Source organism: Erinaceus europaeus, chromosome 11, assembly GCF_950295315.1.
Source record: "Erinaceus europaeus chromosome 11, mEriEur2.1, whole genome shotgun sequence".
NCBI classification, from domain to species: Eukaryota; Metazoa; Chordata; class Mammalia; order Eulipotyphla; family Erinaceidae; genus Erinaceus; species Erinaceus europaeus.
Genome location: NC_080172.1, coordinates 106,557,054 through 106,579,343, shown reverse-complemented (window position 1 = coordinate 106,579,343; position 22,290 = coordinate 106,557,054). Strand labels below are relative to the sequence as shown.

Sequence of the window (22,290 nt, the reverse complement as noted above, 5' to 3'; positions counted from 1 at the left end):
TGTCACACAAGTGCTGAGCCCCAGCGTTGACCTTGGTGGCAAAAAAATAATAAACGTAGCCCTGTCCTTTCACTTAGCTCAAACATTTGTACTTCAGAATAGGGGAAAAGCGAGAGGGAGAGAGAGAGGGAGGGAGGGAAAGAGAAGAGGAGAAGACAAGAAGGGTGGAAGTAAAGAAAGAGAAAACACAATCACTATGAAATTCATCACAACTCTTGGGGGAAAAAAGGATATGTGATTAGAAACAGCAGCGGTGAGGCTGAGTGGGGGTGCACATGGTACAATGTGCAGGGTTGGAGCCCCTGGTCCCCACCTGCAAGGGGAAAGTTTTGCGAGCAGTAAAACAGTACTACAGGTGTCTCTCTGTCTCTCTCCCTTCTCAGTCACCTTCTCAGTCACCCTCTCAAGTTCTGTCTGTCTCTATCCAATAAATAAATAAAGATGAAAAAAAGGAAAGAAACAGCAGAAGTGGTCTGAATTTACAGTGGTCAGCAAAAGATAGGAGGAAAGATAGAATAGAACAGAGAGATGGGAGTCAGGTGGTAGCGCAACAGGTTAAGCTCAGGTGGCAAAAAGTGCAAGGACCGGCGTAAGGATCCCGGTTCGTGCCCCCAGCTCCCCACCTGCTGGGGAGTCGCTTCACAGGCGGTGAAGCAGGTCTGCAGGTGTCTGTCTTTCTCTCCCCCTCTCTGTCTTCCCCTCCTCTCTCCATTTCTCTCTGTCCTATCCAACAACAACAACATCAATAATAACTACAACAATAAGACAGCAAGGGCAACAAAAGGAAATAAATAATTTTTAAAAAAAACTCTTAAAAAAAAACAGCAAGAGATAATTTGTAATGGCCCAAATTGAAAGCAACCTAGATGTCCAACAACAGATGTCCAACAACAGGCTAAGAAAGTTGTATATATACACAATGAAAACTACTCAACTATTAAAAATAATGAAGTCACCTTCACCTCATCTTGGATGGAACTTGAAGGAATCATGTTAAGTGAGATAAGCCAGAAAGAGAAGGATGAATAAGAAATCATCTCACTCATGGGTACAACTTAAGAAACAAGAACAAAAAAGGGGAAACAGAAAGTAAAACTTGAACTGGTTTGGTGTATTGTGCCAATGCAAAGGACTCTGGGAAAGGAGGGCAAGGAGAGGGGTGGGGAACAGGAGAACTTTCAGGCCTTGGTACATGATGATGAAAAAAGACCAAAGCTGGGTGGGGGTGAGAGTGTTTTATAGACACCTACCATAGTAAGATGTGAACTTATCAAAAGAGGAAAAGGAAGAAAGTGCTTGTTAATCCTTGGATTAGAATATTAAAATCATATAGTCATATTTAAATTTCATGTAGGTCATTTGTCTGATTTACCCCCTATTTCAAATTTCATGGGCTAAAATGACCCATTCAACTCAGTCCTTGGAATCAACACTGTCCCACTTTCTCTGCACCATGAGTAATACTAAGTTCTACTCTGCAAGGCTAGTGTCTCTGTGAAAGGTGGGTGTGAAAGGTGGGTGCGTTGTTTTCAGTTTTTCTTTTTCTCTTGAAAGTGAAGTCGACCTGAAGTGTGATTGTTTAACCACAGAATGGGCAGTTTCTTGAAGGGCCATGGCTTGGATCTTTTCCTACTGGAAATCGCCACTTCTCTAGTTCTATTACTTGTTCTAACAGCCTGCCTAACTGCCTGGCTTTGGGTTCGTGTTAGAGGGCAATTCTGAGTCTTGTTTACACTGGGGTGTGTCTTCTTCAAGGAATCCCATCTGGATTCAGCATCTCCTGTTTCTTTTCCAGAAATTTCCCTGGGATTAGCATTGGCAACCTGATGCCATGTGGTCCTGCAATTCTCAAAACTGTTTACTTGATGGTTGAGTTTTTTTTTTTTAAAAAAAAATCTTTTCCATGTACTTAACTCTGAACATAACATCATCACCAGTGTTTGTGGTATAGACCCATTCTAGTGACTTTGTTTATAGAGATACCACTAAATTGATTTTTTAAACTACAGCCTGTGTACAAAAGCCTTTTATTTTTTTTATTTTTTATTTTTTATTTAAGAAAGGATTAATTAACAAAACTATAGGGTAGGAGGGGTACAACTCCACACAATTCCCACCACCCAATCTCCATTTCCCACCCCCTCCCCTGATAGCTTTCCCATTCTCTATCCCTCTGGGAGCATGGACCCAGGGTCATTGTGGGTTGCAGAAGGTAGAAGGTCTGGCTTCTGTAATTGCTTCCCCGCTGAACATGGGCGTTGACTGGTCGGTCCATACTCCCAGTCTGCCTCTCTCTTTCCCTAGTAGGGTAGGTCTCTGGGGAAGCGGAGCTCCAGGACACATTGGTGGGGTCTTCAGTCTAGGGAAGCCTGGCCGGCATCCTGATGACATCTGGAACCTGGCCTTTTTTTTTCATGTAAATGCAGCTGTTTTAACTTTTAAGAAACCACGGCATTTTATCCTCGGAACTTTAATGCGAAAGACACGGGACATTTAAAGTAATCGTGTTTCTAAAGCTGGCACTACCAGCTTCCCTGCTTCTATTCTCTTTGAACTTTAGAAATATCAGTAAAAGTTCCTGAGTGGAGATCTTGCATACACACTTTTCAGACCAAAATGACATTATGGCTGAATAATTTTTGAAATATTTATAATGATACTAAAGATTTAATGGTGCCAGAAATAAAAAGGTAGGTGGGGGGTGGGCAGTGACGCACCTGGTTAAGCGCACGTAGCACTACGAGCCCACACCCCCCACCTGCAGATAGGACATTTCACAAGCAGTGAAGCAGGGCTGCAAGTGTCTATCCTCTCTCCCTCTCTATCTCCTCCTCCTCCTCTCTCAATTTCTCTTTGTCTTGTTAAATAAAATGGAAAAAATGGCTGCCAGGAGCAGTGGATTCATAGTGCAGACACCAAGGCCCAGCAATAACCCTACAGGCAAAAAAAAAAGGAACAATTTTTTTTTTGCATCATATCTCTTTGTAAGCTCAGTGAATTTTCCAAGGACATATCGTCAGAAGCCAGAAGGAAACATTTCTGTGTTTCCCTGGATTCACTGTAGCCAAACAAGTCATGATAATTATTGTTTTGCTTCTTTTTTGTGCTACAGCAACAATTCCATTTCCTATTACAAAGGAACACCTATTCTGGTGTTCAGAGAGGTCACTAGATGTATTTATTACAACATGATGACCGTTTCATCTAGGGAAATAATTTTTATTGTTCTGAGTCACTCTGGTGTGTGGAATTTTTACATGATTTCCAGGTCAAAGATGAGAGGTAATAATCGTTTTATTTTATATCGTCCTTAATGTTTTTGACTCCGTGAATATCAGACTTGTTGACATAATATTTGCACTTTATTTATTTATTTATTGGATATAGACAGAGAAATTAAGAGGGAAGGTGGAGATACAGAGAAAGAGAAAGACACCTGCAGCCCTGCTTCATGGCTTGTGAAGCTTCCCCCCTGCACATGGGAACCAGAGACTTAAACCTAGGTCCTTAAGTATTTGCACTTTTTCACACTAGAAGTTAATCTGCTATACTTACATCTCCTAAGTTTTTCAATAACAATTTACTATGTGGACTGGGTGTGCTGCATTGTAGGAGAGTTGCCCGCTTTGCCCGTTCTCTTGCCAGCTCCTGTTTTTGCCTTTTACACATATCTTCTCTGCATATGTCTCTGCTGTGATCAGTTTTCTTTATTTTAGAGAGGACTTCATTAATGAGAACAAGCAAAGGCAGACCTGGGGTCTTCATCGAGGCAGGAAGCAGGTGTACCGAGGCAGGACTAGCTTCCCCTCAGAGCTCATGATATGTCTCAGCCGTGCTCCAGACACAGACATGGATCGCTCTCACGGAGGGTTCAAACAGGAGGGTTCAAACAGGAGGTTTCAAACAGGGTCATTTGGGACACAGGTTTCTATAGAATATATCCTATGCTTCCCAAGAGATTTCAAGCCTTCCCAGTAATGTGCCAGTGCCAGTTGTGCTCGATGTTATACAGACTTGGAGTCAGTTCGCTTGCTGGGGATACTGACAGGGTTTGAATTAAAATGTGGATTTCAAAGGGCATGTGTTATGCCTTGTGTACTTTTTTCTTACATTAAAGTAAATTTCACTAGAACTGCTCCCTAATTTGGCCCAGATTATCTCTGTGCTTTAGAGTATACCACAGAATTATATAAAGTCTCTGAAATATATTTTCTAGCAGTCCTAACATCTGTTAGAGTATACGCTTAAATAACAGTTTAAATCTACATAGAAACCTCACATGCTCTAACATTTTACAACCCTGCCTTGCAAGCACCATTAAAAGGTATCCTACAGGAAAAGAAGTAAAGGAATTCTAACTTCAGATGAGGTCATCTGTGGTAGACTAGAATGGAAACTCAAAAACTATCAGCAACAAAAGCAGCGAGTGTGTAGGAAAAGGGACGGCAGAAAGAACAGAGTGGAATGGCCAGTGGTAGTGAGCCAAAGCCAACTGTCAAAGACCAGACATCAGAACAGAAACTCTATGAACTGAATCTCTGCCTCACTTTCACGGAAGCAAGAGGAAAAGTGTGGGGTGGGTTAGGTCAGGAAGAGAGGGCTGGATACTGGATGACTCCACATGAGAGACAGAGTTAGGAAGGGGAAACATGGAATAAACTTGGACTAAAGGTGGGGTATGAGCTGGGGAGACACAGTGCTTATGCAAAAAAACTTTCTTGTCTGAGCCTCTGAGATCCCAGGTTCAGTCCCCAGCCCCACAAAAAGCCAGAGCTGAGTAGTGCTCTGGTGTCTCTCTCTCTCTCTCTCTCTCTCTCTCTCTCTCTCTCTCTCCCTCATTAAAAAAATAATAAAATAGGGAGTTGGGCAGTAGAGCAGCGGGTTAAGAACACGTGGCGCAAAGCACGAGAACCAGCATAAGGATCCCAGTTCGAGACCCCGGCTCCCCACCTGCAGGGGAGTAGCTTCACAGGCAGTGAAGCAGGTCTGCAGATGTCTGTCTTTCTCTCTCTCCCCTTCTCTGTCTTGCCCTCCTCTCTCCATTTCTCTCTGTCCTAACCAACAACGACAACAACAGTGATAACTACAACATTAAAACAACAGGGGCAACAAAAGGGAATAAATAAATATTTTTTTAAATAATAAAATAAAATAAAGGGGCTGGGTGGTGGTGCACTGGGTTAAGCACACATAGTACAAAGCATAAGGACACGCTCAAGGATCCTGGTTCAAGACCCGGGCTTCCCACCTGCAGGGGATCGCTTCACAAGTGGTGAAGCAGATCTGCAGGTGTCCATCTTTCTTTCTTCCTCACTATCTTCCCCTAACTTCCGAGTTTCTCTCTGTCCTGTCCAGAAAATCCAAAAAAATGGTCACAGGAGCAGTGGCTTTGTAGTGCAAACACTGAGCCCCAGCAATAACCCTGTAGGCAAAAATAAATAAACAAAATAAAATATTTTTTAAGAAAGGGTGGGGTACCGCACCAAAGCAAGGGATTCTGGAGAGTGAATGGGAAGAGAGGAGACTGGGGGGGGGGGGGAAGGTACCAGAGTATGTAGCAGACATCTGTTATTCAGAACTGGGTAACTACACATGTGTAGACAAATGTCCTGCAATTCATTAACTCTCCCCAATAAAATTTTGTTAAAAGAAAATATTTGAATAGAAAGGCATGTTTGTTCTGTGAGGTGGGATATCAACTACTGGTTATTATCATTGATTCCTCCTATTACACTGTATGTATGAGCTTTGACTCACTGATTGACTGAAAGTTTTAAATTGTCTTTACCATCCGGCAAAGGTAGAAGGAATCAGTGTACTGTCTCCCTTTCTTGACTCCTGTACCTAATTAGAGACTATTCAAATACTGCCCTAGTTAGCCTCCAACAATGTCCTTCAACTATCCAACAGAAAAAGGGGGGCGATGGGGAAGGAACTGTAATATTGTCCTGGGCTTGGGCTAGAAGAGGACAATTCCTGTAGGTAATTACGCTTGCAAATGGTTATAGATGGTCTATACTGTACTACACGTATTCATATATTCACAAGGGTGTGTGTGTGTGTGTGTGTGTGTGTGTGTGTGTGTGTACATGGGAAAATGATTCATTCTTTACAAGTTTTAGATAGTTGGCTTTTATCCTAGGAAATGGTGGGATATTCATCTGAATGATTTTCTTTTCAACAGGTTGACATGATGAAAGAAGCATTAGCAAAACTTCAGCTCAATATAGTAGAAATGAAAGACGAAAATGCAACCTTAGACGGAGGAGACGTCTTATTCACAGGTAGATCTGATTTACTTTTTTTGTCCCATATATTTCTGATATTTGCCTCAAAAGAGTTGCTTTAATAATAGTCCTTTTTGTAATTACCAAAGCAAAATTCTTAATGCAGGAAATTTGGGGAATACAGAAAACTACACAAGAAAAAAATAGCCTTTCATTCAAAGTTCACTTCAGTATTTGGGTGTATGTTCTTTCAGTGCTTCCCATTTCTTTCATTTGCATATTGGAAGAGAATATTTTAAATAAAACTTATTACTTGATAGGTGGGATCTTCCATGTTCCCCAAGGTGGTTATATAGATTTGTATTGTACAACAGCATATCTGTTACACAGTGTGGTGAAAAATTCTTAATTCAAGATGTGTCATTTACAAATAATTGTTTCCCAGATGGCAAGACGAATTGAAATAATCTGGGTGCAAATTGACTCTGTTTAATGCCAAATGGATAATACCCGAACTCAACATAAGATAAAGACCGATATTATTATTGAACTAACTAGAATCAATTGTTACAGTGCTTATAATATGTCTACTAGAGAAATGGTAATGTTAACATTAACCTTTCCAACTGTTTGTGGACATACTATTTTATTTTTAGATAGAGACAGAGAGGTAGAGAGGCAGGGAAAAACTTAAATTTGGACTATTTGCCATGTGCTCTGTGTCCTCCTGTAATTCAGAACTTCATTAATAATTGATCAGAAGGGGGCCAGGTGGTGGCGCACCTGGCTGAACGCACATGTTACAGTGCACAAGGATACAGGTTCGATCCCCCGATCCCCACCTGCAGGAGGAAGGCTTCACAAGTGGTAAAGCAGGGCTGCAGGTGTCTCTCTGTCTCTCTCCCTCTCTATCACCCCCTTCCCTCTCAATTTCTACCTGTCTTTAACCAATAAATAAATAAAGATTTTTTTTTTAAAAAAAAAGCTTTAAAAAATAAAAAATAAATAATTGATCAGAAAATGGACACAAGGGAAGCTTCTCTCCAAGTCCAGTTCCACTGAGAAATCTGGCTGTCAAGTGAATAGCCACTGACAGTTGTTTCAGTCCTGTTCTCTTAGAGAGACATCAACTTACCTCTACATTTATTTATTTATTTTTGTGAAATATGGAGCATAAGAAAAGGAATTAAATGTTTTAGTTCAATTGAAAGATCAATAAAAAGTGAACACAGGGTCCATCACCTGGCTTAAGAAATAAAAAATTGCCAGGACCGTGGAATTCCCCTTCCTAAAATCTCCCTCCTCCCAATTTGAACTAACCACTACCCTTCCTGAATGTTTATGAATCATCACCTTGTCTCACTTTGAGTTTACCGTAATATTTGTATTCCTGAATTATGTGTTGTGTAGCTTTTCTTGTCTTACAATTTTGTATGATTTGGATCATACTATGTAAACTCCAGTGTGATTTTTCTCCTGCTTTTTAGCTAGCTCAGTACATGTAACTATACTGTTTTTCATTACCTTGTGGTATCCAATTGTAAGACCGCCACAATGTACTGATTCAGTTTGCTGCTGATGTGTACTTTAGTGTTGGCCAGTTTTCAGTATGTACATGCTTGTGTCATGTGTCCTGGGGATATACATGACAGTTTCTCTAAATACCTAGAAATGTAATTCCAGGTGATATAGTCTTCTCAGTTCAATGAGATGATTATATTATTAATAGATTTTTTTTTAGTCTAGTAAAGTGGATAATTACACTATTTGACTACTGTTTTGTGTTTAACCAGCCTTGCTGGGGTGAAATCAACTTAGTTATTATACAGTTTCCTTTTTAATATAATGTTGAATTTATTCTGCTAACATTTTGATTAAGACCTGTTATTACTATGACCTGCAGCTTTTATTTTTTGTTATCTTTGGCTTTTATACTTATATTAACCTCATAACACAATTAGTGGATATTTCCTAATTTTTTAATCTGTAAAAATCTGTTCTGTTTTGAATTGTGCTTTTTTTTTTTAAAAAAATCTTTAGTTGAAATAACCTATAAACAGATCCTCTGAACCTGGTACTTTCTTTGTGGGGAAATATTTTTAGTTTTTATTCTACTTTAAAGAGAGAGAGAGAGAGAGCAGAACATTGCTCAGTTCTGGCTTATGGTGGTGCTAGGGATTGAACGTGGGACCTTAAAGCCTTAGGCATGTAGAAATTTTTAAAACTGATTTGTATTTTTTACTGATTATATGACTAGGTTTTTCTGAGTCAGTGTTGGTGAGTTCTCTTTTTGAAGGTTTTTTCAATTCAGTCTGTTTTCAAAATTTTCTCGTTATCTTCTCAGTATCTGTTTCAAACTACACTAACTATAGCTGTTTCCCCTTTTGATTTGTAGTATTTACTGTGCTTTCTCTTTTTTCTTTCCAGAAATATATCTCCTCTCTTCTCTCCTCCTCTTTCCTCTCCTCCTCCTCCTTCTTCCTCTCTCTTTCTCTCTCTCTCTCTCGCTCTCGCTCTCTCTCTAGCTCTAGCTCTAGCTCTGGTTTAAGGCTAGAGCTCACATGCCTTATGCACAGTTCAGGTTCAAGTCCCAGCACTGTATGGAAGTACTGTGGTGTAGAAAGGAGTGATGAATTCACATGGTGCTGTGAATTCCCTTTCCCTCCTCCTTTCCCTCTCCCTCCCCACCACCTTCTCCTCTTCCCTCTCCCTCTTTCTCTAAATGACAAAGCACACTAGGAGTGATGCAACTGTTCATGTGGGAATTCCTAGCTCATCAAAAAATAGTAGAACAATATAAAACAAAATTAAAAATCCTTATTATAAGTTACTGTAATACCAACCAACTCACTACTATAACAGTTGATATGTGAAGTGAAGACCCAAGTATTTAGCCTATCTGTTCATTATAAATTATTTCAAGTAGAATACATATTTGGGATTTTGAGATTTGTTTTATTATTATAAATCTCTTATAGATTTTTTTTTTAGTTTTCTAACAGAAAAATCAGTTGTATAGTCAAATAATGAATCTGTTTTGATGATCATCAAAGGATATTAAAACCATTATACAGAAGTTAAAAAAAAAAGTTTAGAGGGAAATTACAGTGAAGAAATCAGAGTGATACCACCTGAACACTAGTGCCACTGAAAATGTGAGGGTCAGTCCTGTGCTTCACAGTGTAGTGAAATTCAGGAATACCATCACTTCTGAAATGAAGCAGTCCTATTAAAAAGATCAATTGAACAAGAATGTTATTAAGCATCTATACATATAATTATCAGTTTACTAAAAATATAAAAGGTAAGGGAACAATTAAGTGTTGTATAATACACAGGGAAGCTATCACTCAAATAAAGTAGTCAGAAAGACGAATGATCAATTTACTCTGCCAACAGCATGAACCCTAGAATTTGACATAGCATATTTTGACCTATGTCATCTACCTCTTTTATAAGAAGATCATGGAAATTAAGTTTGTAGCATTTTTCAGTCAATTAAGTTCTACGTGGTTATTCTTCTTACACCTTACCCTAAAATTCTAGGTTAAAGATATAACAATTTTTCTTTGAATATTTTTTTCACATTTCATGTGGAATTCTTTTCCACTGAGCTCAGGGATTTATAAGAATCCCCTCTTTTATGTATTGCCTAATCCTCTCTGCTGCAATTGTTTGTTTGTCTATAACTAGGAGACCATTTTTATTTAGTGACTTCTCAGAAGAAAAATTGCAGAATTTCAGGAAAGTCAAATTAGTAAAAAGTTCCATCTCCTAAACATTTATACTTTGTAAGTAGCACCCCATTTGATGTTTTTATTTTGAATAAGTGGATGTAGTTTTAAAAATATTCTCTTGGAGCTCAGTCCTGAAGGCCTGAAGGTAAATTGAAATAATTTACCCATTATGGGTAGATTTCCAAGGTCCATGTCCAGTGAAGAAGGAATTACAGAAGCCAGACTTTCTGCCTTCTGTACCCCAGAAAGAATTCTGATCCATATTCCCAGTGGGATAAGGAATAGGGAAGCTTCCAATTGAGGTGATACAGGGACTCTGGTGGTGGGAACTATATGGAATTGTACCCCTGTTATCTTACAGTCTTGTTAATTATTATTAAACCACTAATAAAATATCTTAAGTAATTTACCCAGATGGTTTCTTCAGCCCTTACATCATCGATATTATAAAAAAAGAAAAAAAGGAATCTAACTTTACCAAGGATGTCTGATATTTTTCTTTAAGGAAAAAAAAAAAGAAAATACGAGTAATATATCACTGCTATTAAATTGTTAAGTTTAATTTTACTGTTTCCTAAGCAGTTTATTTTTTGATTTCTTGAAAAAGTATTTTAATCACTTAACTATTCCGTTAAATAATTAAAAGGCCTTAACGACATTCATATAGTTGTACTATCATCTATCACCAATGTTTTTTCATCTTTCTAAACGAAATTTTCATAAACGCTCTCTAGTTCCACCTCCCTCAAGTCCTCATCAACTACTGTCCTACCACTTGTTCCTATGAAAAAACTGATCTCAGTGGAAAAGTAGTTTGAGATCTTATCTGTAGAAAGATGAAGGTCACGAACCCTCTGTAGATGCACTCTGTGGGGAAGAAAAGACCTCTGCTATGATCTAAGATCATTATTTATAAATCAAGAAATACCTTGGGGGCCAGGCTGTGGCACACCTAATTGAACACACACTCTACAGTGCACAGCGACCTGAGTTCAAGCCCCACAGTCTCCACCTGTGGGGAGAGAGAGGGGGCTTCAGGAGCTGTAAAGCAGGCTGCATGCAGGTCACTCTCTCTTCTCCCCTCATTGTCTCCCCCATCCTTCTCGATTCCTCACCATCTCCATCCAATAAATAATAAATGAATGTTTTTTTTAAAAAAGAAACATCATGCCCCCACTGGTGCCAACCACTTACTATGTTTCATGGCATTTATTGTAGGCAGAGAATTTTTTGTGGGACTTTCCAAGAGGACAAATCAACGAGGTGCTGAAATCCTGGCTGACACTTTCAAGGTAGGTAGGTAAAGAATGATTGATGCCTGGAGCACAGTGATTCCCTGAGTCATCCTCGCAGACCCACTGAATCAAGGTGTCATGAATAACGACATTTAATGTCACCAATTTTGCAAAATAATTCCCAATATTTTTATGTTTTCTTTTTTTTAAAAGATTTTATTAATTTATTAATGAGAAAGATAGGAGAGATAGAAAGAATCAGACAACACTCTAGTAGTACATGTGCTGCCAGGGATTGAACTCGGGATCTCATGGTTGAGAATACAATGCTTTATCCATTGCGCCACCCCCCAGACCACAGTCAAGAGGGAATATTATGCAGAGACTGTTAATTTTCTCCCCTCTGTTTACATCTTCTTCTTTTTAAATTTTTTTAAAAATTTCTTTATTGGGGAATTAATGTCTTACATTCAACAGTAAATACAATAGTTTGTACATGCATAACATTTCCCAGTTTTCCACATAACAATACAACCCCCACTAGGTCCTCTGTCATCCTTTTTGGATCTGTATTCTTCCCCCCACCCACCTGATATTTTTATATTTTCTAGAAGATTCAGAAACTATCAAACACAAATTTCTCAGACTGGGGAGAAAGCAAAATGCTTATGCAAAAAGATTTTTCTACCCAAGACACCAAAATTCCCAGGTTCAGTCCCTCAGTACCACTACAAGCCAAAGCTGAGCAGTGCTTAAAAAAAAATTGGGGGGGGGGCGGGCAGTAGCACAGCAGGTTAAGCACACATGGCGCAGAGTACAAGGACCGGTGTAAAGCTCCCGGTTTGAGCCCCCTGCTCCCCACCTGCAGGGGGGGTCACTTCACAAGCAGTGAAGCAGGTCTGCAGGTGTCTATCTTTCTCTCCCTCTCTCAGTCTTCCCATCCTTTCTCAATTTCTCTCTGTCCTGTCTAACAACAACAGCAATAACAACAACAATAATAATAATAACAATGATAAAATAACAAGGGCAACAAAAGGATAAAATAGCTTCCAGGAGCAGTGGGTTTGTAGTGCAGGCACTGAGCCCCAGCAATAACCCTGGAGGCAAAAAAAAAAAAAAAAAACAATTCTGGGGACAAATGGTAGCACACCAGATTAAGCACAAGAACCCATGCTCAAGGATCATGGTTCGAGCCCAAGGCTCCCCATGTGCAGGGGGGTGGCTTCAAAAGCAGGTCTGTAGGTGTCTTTTTCTCTCCCTCTCTATCTTCCCCTCCCCTCTCAGCTTCTCTGTCTTATCCTATAAGAAAATGGAGAAAAATGGCCTCCAGGAACAGTGGATTCATAGTACATGCACCAAGCCCCAGCAATACTCCCTTCAAACATGTTGGGAGTATGGGCCAACCTGCCAACAGCATGTCCGGTATAGAAGCAGTTACAGACGCCAGAACTCCCACCTTCTGCACCCCAAAAACTATTTGGAACCATATTCCCAGTGGGGGAGAAGTTATAGGGGGAAGATGACCAAAGGTCTCTCTACTCCACTTCATCAGGAACCAGAGGAGAAAAAAGAAAAAAGAAAAAAAAAGACTGGGGAGGGATATTTGCATGTAATGTTAGTTGTATGTAGGACTTGGCAAGAAAGAGAAGATGAGAAAACCCCCCCCAAAAAAAAGGGCCACATATATACAAGTATAAACAGAGGGTTGTAGAAATCATAGTCAACCGGGAGTTGGGTGGTAGCGTATCGGGGTTAAGCGCATGTGGCACAAAGCACAGAGACTGACGTAAGGATCCTGGTTCGAGCCCCCAGCTCTCCATCTGCAGGGGAGTCGTTTCACAAGCGGTGAAGCAGATCTGCAGGTGTCTCTCTTTCTGTCCCCCTCTCTGTCTTCCCCTCCTCTCCCCATTTCTCTCTATCCTATAACAATAATAACTACAACAGTAAAACAGCAAGGGCAACAAAAAGGGAGTTAAAAAAATCTTTAAAAAAAAGGAAATCATAGTCAACCCACGTCTGCAACCTTGGGAGAACTTCTGTAGCTTACTATGAAGGGACTTGGAATCTAGAACTCTGGTGGGAACTGTGTAGTGTTGTACCCCTGTATCTTGTAATTTTGTAAATCAAGATTAAATGCTAATAAAAAAAGATTTAAAAATTCTTGGTAAGTAGGTTTTTGGGGACTACCATGTAGCAATAATGTATGGTGGACATTTTCTGTTTCTGCCCAGTGGATAATCCTATAACCACCTGGTAGATATTCCTAGCACAACTGACTTTTTTTTAATTTAGAGATTAAAATTACTCTGACATGAAATGTAAATTTTTCAGTTTAGAATCAAGAATAGCAGGTTTTTAGGTCCCTGCCAACTGCTGAGAAATATTTAACGCAGGTAACCGCCAGAGTCATTTTATGCTATAGATTGACATCAATACATTGGTTTACCAGACTCCTTAGGTAGAGCTATAATTCCTATAAAAGAGAGCTATAATGAGAGCTATAAAAGAAGCTCTCGGGAGTCGTGCTGTAGCGCAGCGGGTTAAGCGCAGGTGGCACAAAGCACAAGGACCGGCATAAGGATCCCGGTTCGAACCCCGGCTCCCCACCTGCAGGGGAGTCACTTCACAGGCGGTGAAGCAGGTCTGCAGGTGTCTATCTTTCTCTCCTCCTCTCTGTCTTCCCCTCCTTTCTCCATTTCTCTCTGTCCTATCCAACAACGACAACAACAATAAAACAATAAGGGCAACAAAAGGGAATAAATAAATAAAATAAATATTTAAAAGAAGCTCTCATTCCTCCAAAACACTTGAGACTCACTGTGCACAGAATATTCAGATAGATCCTTCCAACATAGTCCATTCCATGAGGTAAACAGCCTCAAAAGTTTATTGAAACAGTCATGCATATGGAAGGAAGCTGTATCTCTCTTCTCTTTTGAGAAGCAGACTGGACTCACCTAGCAGTAACAAAACATGTGGTTCCCAGTACTTCCTCCTGATACTCAGAGTCCCTGGCAATCTCCAGATGATCGGGCGTGTTTCTGATAGGTTTAGAATGGGTGTTCACTCTGCAGTGCCAAACTGCCTGTTTCTATTATATGCATAGGACTATGCGGTCTCCACAGTCCCGGTAATTGATGCTTTGCATTTGAAGAGTTTCTGCAGCATGGCTGGGCCTAACCTGATCGCAATTGGATCCAGTGAACCAGCACAGAAGGCCCTCAAGGTAAATACAAAAGGTGGTTCCCTCTAAATGCAGCAGGGATTCTAATATCTGCTGTGTCTTCAGCAAACAGGGCGGCAGAAAGAGAGCAGGCTGGTATTTGAGCTCTCACACACACTTGTGCTCCAGTCCACTCACCAGTAAACGGAAACACCTAAGTGTAAGGGCTCTTCGTGGATGAAACCATTCCTACTCACACACTAGGTTCTGAGAGAATCCAAATTGCAAATAATTAGCATCAAACTCATCACAGTTATTTGCTTTGGGGGGTGGGGTGGGGTGGGGTGGGGGACCATGATACCACCAGTGCAGTTTCTCATAAGATTTTTATTTCTTAAGTCAGGTAGTTAATGCATAAAAGACTGTTATCTTTTTCTCATCCTTTTTATAAAACTGAATTATTTCATAGTACTCCTTTCCAAAAGCAGTGATTGAGAAAGGTCCTAAAAATCTTAACTTCCTCATCTGTATTTGGATTCCTTACATTTTAGGTTATTTTTTTCTCTCATTTCACAGATGAGATTAGTAAATCCCCACCCACCTCTTAATTTTATGACTTATTCACATTGCACAGCTAGATGATGAGTAGAAGCTGTCAAATGGGAAGTGGAAGAGGGATCTTGGCACTTGGTAATGGGCATGTACTGTGGGAAAACATAATTTAATCAGATGTAAAATTGTACCTCTAGGGGCCAGGGGGCCAGCACCTGGTTAAGTGCTCACATTACAGTGTACAAGGACCCAGGTTCAAGCCCCTGGTCCCCACCTGCAGGGGGAAAGCTTCAGGAGTGGTGAAGTAGAGCTGTAGAGGTTTCTCTCTGTCTCTCTCCTTCTCTGTCTCCCCCCTTAGTTTCTCTCTGTCTCTATCCAATAATAAAAATATTTTAAAATAAAATTGTACCTCTAAAACATATATAGTCTTATAAATCAAGTGTCAGGTAATGTTACTGTGACAAAGCAATTAATTTTTATTATCTGTATTTATTAACTGGATAGAGTCAGCCAGAAATCAAGATGGAAGGGTGTGATAGGGAAAGAGACAGAGAGACACCTGCAGCACTACTTCAACACTCCCAAAGCTTTCCCCCTGCAGGTGGGGACTGGGGAGCATGAACCTGGGCCCTTGCGCACTATAACCTGTGCACTCAACCACCACCTGGCCCAAGCAATTGAATTTTTAAAAAGTGTAAGTCATGGATAATGAAGAAAGCCTTGTGGTGTCACAATGCTTTATAATTGAAAGGCATATTTTTCCTCTGTAGCTAGCAACCCTCTGAGAAGGTCTGGATTCTTTTCTTTAATTTTATTTATTATCTTAATTTATTTACTAGATAGGGACAGTCAGAAATCAAGAGGGGAGGGTGAGATAGAGAGGGAGAGACAGAGAGATACCTACATCACTGCTTCACCACTTGTGAAGCTTTTCCCCCTGCAGGTGGGGACAGCGGACTTGAACCCAGGTCTTTGCACATTGTAACATGTGCACGCAACCAGGTGTGCCACCACCTGGCCCCCGGGTCTGGATTCTTAATAAGGAAAAAAATAATAATAAAATAAAATAAAAAGACAACCTTGTCAGTGTTGCTTACTATTATATACTTTTGTGCTTGGGCCATATTAGACCCTTATATATAACCTGGTGAATGAAAGAGGTGGTATTATCTCCACTTTACAGGTGAGGAAACTACACTGTGACCAACCCCTGTTCATAAAACTGATAACTGATGATATTGCTCCGTCTTCTCAGGGACAATAAAACATATCAGTAAGCCACTAATGGTGGAATTCCACTTGGACAAAGAGATAAAATCTGTGCCCCCAAGTATACAGTTCATTTGTTCCTTTAGGTCATTACTTTTCTGCTGTAATCCCGTTTCCCTTCTGCATTACCTGCAGTCGCTTCAATCAGTGCAGCTGGCTTTCATTCCCCCCCCACTTTTCTCAAAAAGACTAAATGGATTATCTAATCATGATGGGTGAGTTGATCTGCTTATGTCTAAAACTGATTATAAGTGAAGGAGAAGGTGGGAGCAGTGCCTTTGTGTGATTATCATGAAGAACCCCCTTGGGTAAACAAGTTAGAAAATTAAGTCCAAGTAGGTCCCTAATGCAAATAACTTGGTTCTTGACTCAGTGGGTCCCTAGCTTGAATAGTCTATAGAGAAACTAGCCTATAATAAACTAAGGGATGTTACAGTATGGTTGGCGGGGTGCCATGTGCACTTAATGGCACAAATCACAAGGACCAGCGCAGGGGATCCCCATTCAAGCCCCCGGCTCCTCTCCTGCAGGGGGGTCAGTTCACAGGCAATGAAGCAGGTCTGTAGGTGTCTTTCTCTTCCCCTCTCTGTCTGCCCCTCTTCTTTCCATTTCTCTCTGTTCTATCCGACAACAATGACAGCAATAACAATAATAACAACAACAATGATGAACAACAAGGGCAACAAAAAGGGGAGAAAAGTAGCCTACAGGAGCATTAGATTCGTAGTGCAAGCACCGAGCCCCAGCAATAACCTTGGAGGCAAAATATATACATATATATATGGTTAGCCAGAACTACATTATATGAAATAGATCTGCCTTATATTTAGGAGAGAGGAGAATTTTCTTAGGGCTAGATAGTCAAAGAGAACTTGATAGAGACAATGGACGAGGTGTGGCTCTTGAAAGCTCTGATAGGCAGGATTCCAGGAATGAGTGTTCAGGTGGGGAGTTGGTATAACCAAAGACTAGATAGCATCATACATGAGATGTGAGCTGACTAGCCCAACTAAAAAAGGGGTTACTTGTGAGCTCCTGAACAGGCAATTAAAGACAGAGCAGGTAAAGTCTGAAGAAGACTTAAAAGTTAGAAGGAAGCTATTAAAAATGGCAAATTCACCTTCTTCACCTCATGTTGGATGGAGCTTGAAGGAATCATCTTAAGTGAGATAAGTCAGAAACAAAAGGATGAATATGGGATGATCTCACTCATAGAAGTTGAGAAACAAGATCAGAAGAGAAAACACAAAGCAGAACTTGGACTGGAGTTGGTGTATTGCACCAAAGTCAAAGACTCTGGAGGATGATGGGGAGGGTTCAAGTCCTGGAACATGATGGCAGAGGAGGATCTAGTGGGGGTTGAATTGTTAGGTGGAAAACTAAGAAATGTTACACATGTACAAACTATTGTATTTTACCGTCAACTGTAAACCATTAACCCCCCAATAAAGACATTTTAAAAAGTAAGAAGATGTTTATCCACAGGAAGCAGAGCTCTGGGCATTCACGGGACACTGAGCAGAGATCATACTCCTTCAGAACCATCACCTTTTTTTTTTAAGATTTCTTTTTTTTTCTTTATGTTGTTATTTATTTATCTGTTATTGGATAGAGATGGAAAAATTAAGAGGCAGAGATAGAGAGGGAGAGAAACAGACAGACACCTGCAGCCCTGCTTCACCACTTGTGAAGCTTTCCCCCTGCAGGTTGGAGACCAGGAGCTTGAACCTGGATCCTTGCGCACTATAATGTACACGTTTAACCAGATGTGCCCCTTCAGAACCATCATTCTTTTCGCAAAAAAAAAAAAAAGGAATAAGACCCTCTTGACAGAAATGAAGACCAGTGATAACCTGGAAAAGCCATCTGCATTGGATACCTTGAAAATCCACTGACATTTCTCCACTCATTCATTCTTACTTTCCCATTGTCATAGCTAAGAGTATATTTTTTAGGGCATCCTCTGAGGACTTTATAGTCCTCCTAGTCAGTATTAATAACAATGCTCACTCTCTACTTGTAACTTTCTGTGTCAAAAAACTGTAAGTAATCATCACTGACTGAAAAGATAGTCTTTGGACATCATATTTTCCAACATCAATGTACTTCCTTACACCATAGGCCTAGGGAGTTGGCAGATGCTCACCTGCCATGTTCCTAGTATCAAAAATGTTCCCTTACTGTGTACTGAGGACAAGAGGACAAACTGAACTGAAAAATCATGAGGTCAGGGAGTCGGGCCATAGCACAGCAGGTTAAGCGCAGGTGGTGCAAAGCACAAGGACCAGCGGAAGGATCCTGGTTTGAGCCCCCAACTCCCCACCTGCAGGGAAGACACTTCACAAGCGGTGAAGTAAGTCTGCAGGTGTCTATCTTTCTCTTCCCCTCTGTCTTTCCCTCCTCTCTCTATTTCTCTCTGTCCTATCCAGCAATGAAGACAACAATAACTACAACAATTAAAAAAAAAAAGGGCAACGAAAGGGAATAAAAAAAAATCATGAGGTCATCATGAGGGGCTTATTCTCAGGTCAGAAGAAGGTGGTTGGACTAAATTAAGACTTAATATACCAAGGCAGGGGAGGTAACATAATGATTATGCAAAAAACTCTCATGCCTGAGGCTCCAAGGTCCCAGATTCAATTTGCTGCCCTACTATAAACCAGAGTTAAGCAGTGCTTTATATATATATATATATATATATTAGATTGTTTATTTATTTGAGGACAATTTTGACAGTCAAGAAAACTGATAGTGAGATGAGTACTACCACTAACTTGGAGAAACAAATTCTGATATGGACAGACAAAAAAATGAATTAATCAAGACAAATACATCATTCCTAAGTGATGAAACCATAGTGGTTTTGTAGTTCCCATTTTTCAGGTAAAAAAAAAAAAAAAGATTGAAATCTGAGAAAACAAAGAACTGTTAATAGTTTCTCGTGGTTCCAGAATAGGGTTTTCAGGGCTTTGATTCTCTCCTTTCTCCAACTGTCTACCTCACGGTATTCTTTTTCTTTCTTTCTTTCTTTCTTTCTTTCTTTCTTTCTTTCTTTCTGAGGTTTTTTTTCTTTTTTCTCTATTTTTTCTTTTCCATTTTATTAGATAGGACAGAGGGAAACTGAAAGGGGAGAATGAGATAGGTAGAAAGGGTACTGGGCGATGGCATACCGGGTTAAGTGCACACAGTATGAAACACAAGGAGATCCCCACCTGCAGGGTGGTCACTTCATAAGCGACGAAGCAGGTCTGCTTCTCTGTCTCTCTTTTTCTCTCTATCTTCCCCTCCCCTCTCAATTTCTTTCTGTTCTATCCGATGAAAAATGACCTCCAGAAGCAGTGGATTCATAGTGCTGGCACAGAGCCTCAGTGATAACCCTGGAGGCAAAAGGGGGGTGGGGAGAGAGAGACACCTGCAGACCTGCTTCAGGGCTCATAAAGTGTCGTCTGCAGGTGGGAAAACGGGGCTCAAACCAGGGTCCTTGAGTCTCATAATACACACACTCAACCAGGTGCATCAGTGCCCACAGAATTCGTTTTCTACTGGAAAAACTCACCCAGTTATTTTGCCATGGGCTTATTCCAGCCGCACACCCTGTTTCCCTTCTCCTCTCTCCAGCTATTTCCCTTTTTTTTTTTTTGCTAGCATGTGAATCTTACATATCTCAGAAAATGTGAATATGATACAACTATCAGTTATCCCCTTACACCTTTTGATTACTACTCTTGCCCCTAAAGAGAGACAGACTCCTGGTTGCTTGGGCATCTTTTTTGAAGGCTATACCATTTAAACAGGAATGAATTGTGCCCTCCTATGCTACACACTGAAAGCTTGATTGCTTCCCACATCTATCACTGCTTGGTGAATACTTGTTTCCTTCAGAATCTGAAAACCACTTCTTACATATTCATGAGCTGAGAGCCCGAGGGTATCTGGGTAGCCTTATTGCATTTGAAACACTTTATAATGGGTTGCAATCTATTCTTGGTTAATGAAGTAAGTTCTTAAGGAGATAGTCATCATGCCTGTCTAGGTTGTAGTGTATTGAATAGTGTGTGCTTCGTCTATTTAAATGAAAAAAATCTCTCTAGGAAGATTATAGCAATCCTTTGCTTAAAGGCCCAGAACACATTTAATGCGGGATATATTTAATACATTTTAACAGACAGCATATTTAATACAGAGGAAGAAGAAAAGAGGACATATTGCTGCTACATTTTATCATGGCTCTGGCCAAGCTACTGGAGTTTAAGTTGATTTGAACAAATTCCTAAAGATATTTAATATCATCTTAGCCGAGAAATACTGTTATCTAAGCAAGACTAGTGTTTTTCAATGGAGTTTAAATGACTCCACAGTTGTTGTTGTTTCAATATTTCTATATTTAGTAAAGACACAGAAATCAAGAGGAAAGGGGGAGATAGAAAAACAAAGAGATACCTGGCAGTAACGCAGCAGGTTAAGTGCACATGGTGCAAAGTGCAAGGACCGGCATAAGGACTCTGGTTCCAGCCCCCGGTTCGAGCCCTTGGTTCGAGCCCCCGGCTCCCTACCTGCAGGGGGGTTTGCTTCACAAGTGTTGAAGCAGGTCTGCAGGTGTCTATCTTTCTCTCCCCCTCTCTGTCCTTCCCCTCCTCTCTCCATTTCACTCTGTCCTATCCAACAATGACATCAATAACAACAACAACAATAATAATCATAACAATGATAAAACAGCAAGGGCAACAAAAAGGAAAAAAAATAATAGGCTCCAGGAGCAGTGGATTCATGGTGCAGGCACCAAGCCCCAGCAGTAACCCTGGAGGCAAAGAGAGAGAGAGAGAGAGAGAGAGACTTGAAGCATAGCTGGTGAAGCTTCCCACCTGCAGGTGGGACCAAAGGTTTGAACCCGGGTCCTTGAGCATTGTAACATCCAAACCCTGCCCACAAAATGAGTTTTAGAGCAACCTTCTTCCTCATTGCCTTTTCTCCCACACCTTCCATCCTTTCCCTCATGCACCTACCATGGGCAACTAGCACCTTCATCCTGGACCTCTATATATGAAAGGAAATAATGTAGGATTCACTTATGCACAGGTGTTACACTTACTAGAACTCTTCCAGAAGGAATGTTTGCCTCTCAAAGAAAACTAGAATTCCAGTTGCTGCACAGATAGAACTGCTGCTCAAAGTCATAAATTGAACAAAAGAAGCCAGTCTCCAAATAATTTTTCCATTACTTCACAAGTTGGAAGGCAGCATCTAGGAAAAGCCGAGAGTCAGAAAGAGAGAGAAGACAGTCATGGGCCAGAAAAGTACTTTGTATGTTATAATTGAATTATTAAATTCCAGAATTCTCTCTCTCTCATCGGAAGTGTCCTGTGATTACTTTAGAGAAATTAACTCTCAAACCTCTGTTCTTCTGCTTTACCTTGTACACTATATTTCTTTTCAACAGACAAACCTTTTTTCTTTTTGTAATTAATTTATTTTTAAAATATTTATTCCCTTTTGTTGCCCTTGTTGTTTTATTGTGGTAGTTATTATTGATGTCATTGTTGTTGGATAGGACAGAGAGAAATGAAGGGGGAAAGACAGAGAGGGGGAGAGAAAGACACCTGCAGACCAGCTTCACCACTTGTGAAGTGACTCTGCTGCAGGTGGGAAATGGGGGCTCCAACCGGGATCCTTACACTGGTCCTTGTGTTTTGCGCCACATGCACTTAACCCCCCTCTGCACTACTGCTGGACTCCCTTAATTTATTTTTTAAGTGATTTAATAATGGTTTCCAAGATCATAAAATTAGGGGCCAGGTTGTGGCACACCTGGTTACAATGCACAAGGACCCAGGTTCGAGCCCCTGGTCCCCACCTGCAGGGGGAAAGTTTTATCAGTGATGAAGCAGTGCTACAGTTGTTTCTCCCCCCCCCCCATTTCTGGATGTCTCTATCCAATAAATAAAGATAATAGAAAAAAATTTTAAAGACCATGAAATTACAGAAGTATAGTTCCACACTGACCCCACACCGCAGTTCAGTGCCCACCCCCCTGCCTCACCCCTGGACCCTTACTCCAGTAATAACCATCATAGTTTTCACAAAAGTCTTGAAGTCAATATGGTTAGTTT

At 40.5% G+C, this 22,290-nt stretch overlaps 1 protein-coding gene across 3 annotated transcripts in view; it reads left to right on the top strand.

The window, feature by feature from the left end:
- The window catches only part of DDAH1 (dimethylarginine dimethylaminohydrolase 1), a 344,576-nt gene that overhangs the window by 290,753 nt on the left and 31,533 nt on the right, over window positions 1-22,290 (top strand). For 2 of the 3 annotated variants that reach the window (XM_060202273.1, XM_007524745.3), the window contains 3 exons: window positions 6,185-6,284; window positions 11,183-11,256; window positions 14,306-14,425. In XM_060202273.1, the coding sequence (XP_060058256.1) occupies window positions 6,191-6,284; window positions 11,183-11,256; window positions 14,306-14,425 (288 nt within the window). In that variant the 5' untranslated portion in view covers window positions 6,185-6,190. The remainder of the gene's footprint in view (window positions 1-6,184; window positions 6,285-11,182; window positions 11,257-14,305; window positions 14,426-22,290) is intronic. The other variant, XM_060202272.1, reaches the window with a different exon arrangement.